Raw genomic sequence first — 2254 nt, 5'->3', positions numbered from 1 at the left:
ATCAAATAAAATAGATATTTTGCTTATAAACATGAGAGAGAAAATACACTCAGTTCTGCTTAACCAGCAAAAAAAGACTATCAAATTTTAATCAAAACAAGGATGGCTATGTACTTTTTAAATTACATATAAATATACATACATACGTGTATCTATATATACATATATGTACAAAACACGTAAAAACAATGTGTATGTGTGTATAAATACGTGTATATTATATATATATATACATATCTATACACACACACAAATGCATTCCTACTAAAGCTAATGCTACAATTATATCTTAATTGAGAAATGAGTCTATCCTTGATCATGGAAAACCATTGTCTTTGAAATTTATTTTTTAATGAGGAAGAGAGCTCTTCACAGAAGTTGTACGGGTTTATAAAATGGAACATGGTCTATTAATATGAGAGATACATAGAGCAAAATCATAGACTCATACTGATGAACTACTAATTCCAATATTGAAATTTCAGTATCTATAATTAAATTAAGTCATTCTTTGTCCTCTGTCTTCATAACACTGTATTTCATATTGTAAAATAACAATAGAATATAAGCCCACCAAGATAATATAGATTATGCCATTCCTGTGAAAGTATACTTGCTTATATAATTAATATACAGCAGATTTTCCAAGGTCAAATGAATAAGGATATAGACATATTGATATAGACACAACAATCAATTTTTGTCATCTAATAGACTCAAAGAAATCTGTCACTTGATTATTGCCAAGTTGATTATTGACTGATTCTAAGAATGACCACATTGCATAAAGTGTGCCATCCTAAAGATGAGCATTCTCAAGGCCTCCTTTATGTCCCTGTTCCTCAGACTGTAGATAAATGGGTTCAGCATCTGAGTGACTGTGGAATACATTACTGAAGCCACTGCAGTCTTTCTGGGAGATTCTGTAACTGCAGAGCTAATATACACTCCCAAACCTGACCCATAAAACAAGGAAACAACTGACAGGTGAGACCCACAAGTGGAAAAAGCTTTATACCGTCCTTGCACTGATGGGATTTTGAAAACAGACGAGATAATTTCAATATAAGACAGAAAAATTCCTAAGAAAGGAATACCACCAAATAGGACAGCTGCAATATAAATCAAAATCTTATTGATAAGCGTGTCAGAGCATGCAAGCTTTATGATCTGAGCAAGTTCACAGAAGAAGTGGGGGATTTCCAAGTCTGTGCAGAAAGTCAGCCGCAGCACCATGAGACTAAGCAGTAGTGCATTCACAACACTAATGATTAGTGAAACTAGAATCAGTAGAATGCAGAAGTGTGGATTCATGATGACTGTGTACCTTAGAGGGTGGCAAATCGCCACATAGCGATCATAGGCCATTGCTGCAAGCAAACAATTTTCTAATCCAGCAAAAATCAAGACGAAGCAAGCCTGAGTGAGGCAGCCTGTATATGATATTCTCTGATCCTGCGCTTGGATGTTCCAAAGCATCTTCGGTACTGTGGCTGAGCTTATACAGATGTCCGTCAAGGATAGGTGGGAGAGTAAAAAGTACATGGGTGTATGGAGACGGAAATCTGAACTGATGGTCAGGGTAATGAGTAGGTTCCCAAGAAATGTGACCAGGTACATAAACAGGAATAGTCCAAAGAGAATGGGTTGTAATTCTGGATCATCTGAAAGGCCCAAGAGCAGAAATTCTATTGTAGCTGTTTGATTCTTGGATTCCATGTTGTTTAGAAGACTAGGGGAGAAAAAGCAGACATTAAGACATAAATATTTTTTCCAAAGATACTTCATTACAGAAAAATTTCACCTTCTAAAATAATTCTCAATTATTTTTTCTTTTCCCACTTTCCTGTAATAATGTCCATTTTGCTTTTTCTGCTCTGTTCTTTTGGCTACATTAAAATGAATTATTTCTTTTTCTTCACTTAAACACTAAGTATTAATAATGTAGAACATTGTGTCTGACTAAAATTCCTCCAAATCCTGAATTCAATTAAAAAATAATCAAACAAAATGATTTACAGCATATACAGCACTATATCAAGTAATATTTTTAAAATTGGCACACTTCATTTTAATTTTTGCCTCATTATTTTCTTAATGCAAGGAAAATATAAAATCATTGTACAAGATATTTTGTGTCTTAATATACAGCACTGTGACATATCATCCGTCTTTAAGTAAGTATTGCAAGGATATTCCAAAACAAAATTTTATATATGAGGCATCTATATTATAATTTGTAATTTATTAACGA

At 33.3% G+C, this 2254-nt stretch overlaps 1 protein-coding gene across 1 annotated transcript; it reads right to left on the bottom strand.

Moving 5' to 3' along the window:
• Positions 1–765: 765 nt before the first annotated feature.
• LOC130872654 (olfactory receptor 7G2-like) lies at positions 766–1722 on the bottom strand. The gene has a single exon (XM_057766820.1). It carries the CDS (start codon positions 1717–1719, stop codon positions 766–768), a length of 954 nt encoding a protein of 317 aa, XP_057622803.1. The 5' UTR covers positions 1720–1722.
• Positions 1723–2254: the final 532 nt, after the last annotated feature.

Source organism: Chionomys nivalis, chromosome 4, assembly GCF_950005125.1.
Source record: "Chionomys nivalis chromosome 4, mChiNiv1.1, whole genome shotgun sequence".
NCBI lineage: Eukaryota > Metazoa > Chordata > Mammalia > Rodentia > Cricetidae > Chionomys > Chionomys nivalis.
The sequence above is the reverse complement of the archived record's forward strand: the minus strand, read 5'-3'. Positions and strand labels throughout refer to the sequence as shown.